General features: G+C 55.0%; 1 protein-coding gene across 1 annotated transcript in view; it reads left to right on the forward strand.

Annotated features, from left to right (window-relative positions):
- MROH1 (maestro heat like repeat family member 1) overlaps positions 1-1,834 on the forward strand; it is a 92,388-nt gene extending 90,554 nt beyond the window's left edge. The window contains 1 exon segment of the mRNA XM_048329222.1: positions 1,375-1,834. Within this exon segment, the coding sequence (XP_048185179.1) occupies positions 1,375-1,460 (86 nt within the window). The 3' untranslated portion in view covers positions 1,461-1,834.
- The last annotated feature ends 1,066 nt before the right edge of the window (positions 1,835-2,900 follow it).

The raw sequence follows: 2,900 nt of genomic DNA on the forward strand, positions 1-2,900 counted from the left end.
TCCGGATGATCCCAAACAAATTGAAATTAGCAGCGAAGGCGTGGGATGATCCCAAAAAACTGAAATGAAAAGCTCGGGATGGAAGTTTTGGGGATTGGGAAGCTCCTGGGAACACCGGGATGGGGCCCCTTTGATCCCGGGAATCCGGGCCTGGATGGGGAGTGGATCCCATGGGATCATCCTGGCCAAAGGTCCCCCCCCCCCCCGCATTCCCAACGCCTGGAGCGGCTCCCGGGAGCCAGGAATGAATCCAGGGGGAATGCAGTGGGAATTCAGTGGGAATACAGCAGGAATCCAGCAGGAATCCAATGGGAATCCAGCGGGAGTGGGAATATGGTGGGAATAGGATGTGAATAGTGGGAATGCAGCAGGAGTAAAGTGGGAATGCGATGGGAATAGGGTGGGAATCCCTGGGAATTCCTGGAGTTTCCATGGATGTATCCTGGGATGGGGGATCCCAATCCTGATCCTGATCCTGATCCTGATCCCGATCCTGACCCTGATCCCGATCCTGATCCTGATCCTGACCCTGATCCTGATCCCAATCCTGACCCTGATCCTGATCCCGACCCTGATCCTGATCCCGACCCTGATCCTGACCCTGACCCTGATTCTGATCCCGATCCCAATCCTGACCCTGATCCCAATCCTGATCCTGATCCCGATCCTGATCCTGATCCTGACCCTGATCCTGATTCTGCCCCTGCCCCTGACTCTGATCCTGATCCTGATCCTGGTTGTGATCCCAATCCTGATCCCAATCCTGATCCTGACCCTGATCCTGACTCTGATCCTGATCCTGATCCTGGTTGTGATCCCAATCCTGATCCCGATCCTGATCCTGACCCTGATCCTGACTCTGATCCTGATCCTGATCCTGGTTGTGATCCCAATCCTGATCCCGATCGTGATCCCGATCCTGACCCTGACCCTGATCCTGACTCCAATCCTGATCCCGATCCTGACCCTGATCCTGATCCCAATCCTGATCCTGATCCTGACCCTGATCCCGACCCTGATCCTGATCCTTACCCTGGTCCTGATCCTGATCCCAATCCTGATCCTTATCCTGACCCTGATCCTGATCCCGATCCCAATCCTGATCCTGATCCTGACCCTGATCCTGATCCCGATCCCAATCCTGATCCTGACCCTGATCCCGATCCCGATCCTGATCCCAATCCTGATCCTGATCCTGACCCTGATCCCGATCCCGATCCTGATCCCAATCCTGATCCTGATCCTGACCCTGATCCCGATCCCGATCCCAATCCTGACCCTGATCCTGATCCTGATCCTGGTCCTAATCTTGATCCTGATCCCCATCCTGATCCCGATCCCGATCCCGACGCCGTCCCTGCTGTGCAATTCCAGCCCTGAAGCTGCTCCTGAAGGATCCCGTTCCGACCGTGCGGATCAAGGTGGCCGAGACCCTGGGACGCCTCGTCCGCCTCCTGTGAATCCCGGCATTCCCGGAATTCCTGGGAATTCCCGGCTCCGCTCAGCAATACCCCGGGGGACTCCCATTCCACGGGAAGAGTCTTCCTGCACCTTCTTCCTCTGCTTCCCACGGGGGGCGAAAAAATGGGAAAACGGCCGGAATTTGGGATGAGATCCGGGTGGGAGCGTCCCGGGATCCGGATGGAGCCCGATCCCACCCATCCACATCCCCTCGCTGCTGCTGCTTCCCGATGGATCCGGGATCCGTTCCCACCCCAGCAGCTCCCCCCCCCCCCCATCCCACTCTGCTGCTTCCCGGTGGGTTTTGGGATCCATTCCCAGAATTCCCACCCTGTACAGAGACCTATTTTTAAATAAAGCTTTTGGCTCCTGATCCCACTCTGGAATTCTGGGATTCCTTGGGATTTGGGGGATGGGAGGGGGTGACTCCCCCTGTGTCTCCATGGGGATGATCCAGGGGTTCTTCCCGGCCTCTCATCCGTAGGAAAAACCTTGGAATTCCGTAGCTGGTCCTGCCCCATTTCCGTCCCACCTCCGGCTTTTCCTTTGGGATGCTGATCCTGCTCCTGCTCCATTCCCTGACCTCTTTTCCTGGGATAAATCAGATCCAGGGAATCCCATCCTCTGTTTTGGCCACTTCCAGTTCTTCCTTTGGGATCCTGGTCCAGATCCTTTCCCAGGTCCCATTCCAGGTCCCATTCCAGGTCCCATTCCAGGTCCCATTCCAGGTCCTATTCCAGATCCTTTTCCAGGTCCTGTCCCAGACCTCATTCCAGGTCCCATTCCAGATCCCATTCCAGGTCCCATTCCAGATCCCATTCCAGATTCCATTCCAGATCCCATTCCAGGTCCAATTCCAGATCCCATTCCAGGTCCCATTCCAGATCCCATTCCAGATTCCATTCCAGATCCCATTCCAGGTCCAATTCCAGATCCCATTCCAGGTCCCATTCCAGATCCCATTCCAAGTCCTATTCCAGATCCCATTCCAGATCCCATTCCAGGTCTCATTCCAGGTCCAATTCCAGATCCTATTCCAGGTCCCATTCCAGATCCCATTCCAGATCCTTTCCCAGGTCATATTCCAGATCCTTTTCCAGGTCCTGTTTCAGATCCTTTTCCAGATCCTATTCCAGGTCCCATTCCAGATCCTATTCCAGATTCCATTCCAGGTCCCATTCCAGATCCCATTCCAGATCTCATTCCAGGTCCCATTCCAGATCCTATTCCAGGCCCCATTCCAGGTGCTTTTCCAGGTCATATTCCAGGTCCCATTCCAGGTCCTATTCCAGATCCTTTCACACATCCCATTCCAGATCCAATTCCAGGTCCCATTCCAGATCCTTTCCCAGGTCCCATTCCAGGTCCCATTCCAGATCCCATTCCAAGTCCTATTCCAGATCCCATTCCACATCCTATTCCAGGTGCCATTCCCAGTC

The sequence above is a fragment of the Corvus hawaiiensis genome, chromosome 26, assembly GCF_020740725.1.
Source record: "Corvus hawaiiensis isolate bCorHaw1 chromosome 26, bCorHaw1.pri.cur, whole genome shotgun sequence".
Classification (NCBI taxonomy): Eukaryota; Metazoa; Chordata; class Aves; order Passeriformes; family Corvidae; genus Corvus; species Corvus hawaiiensis.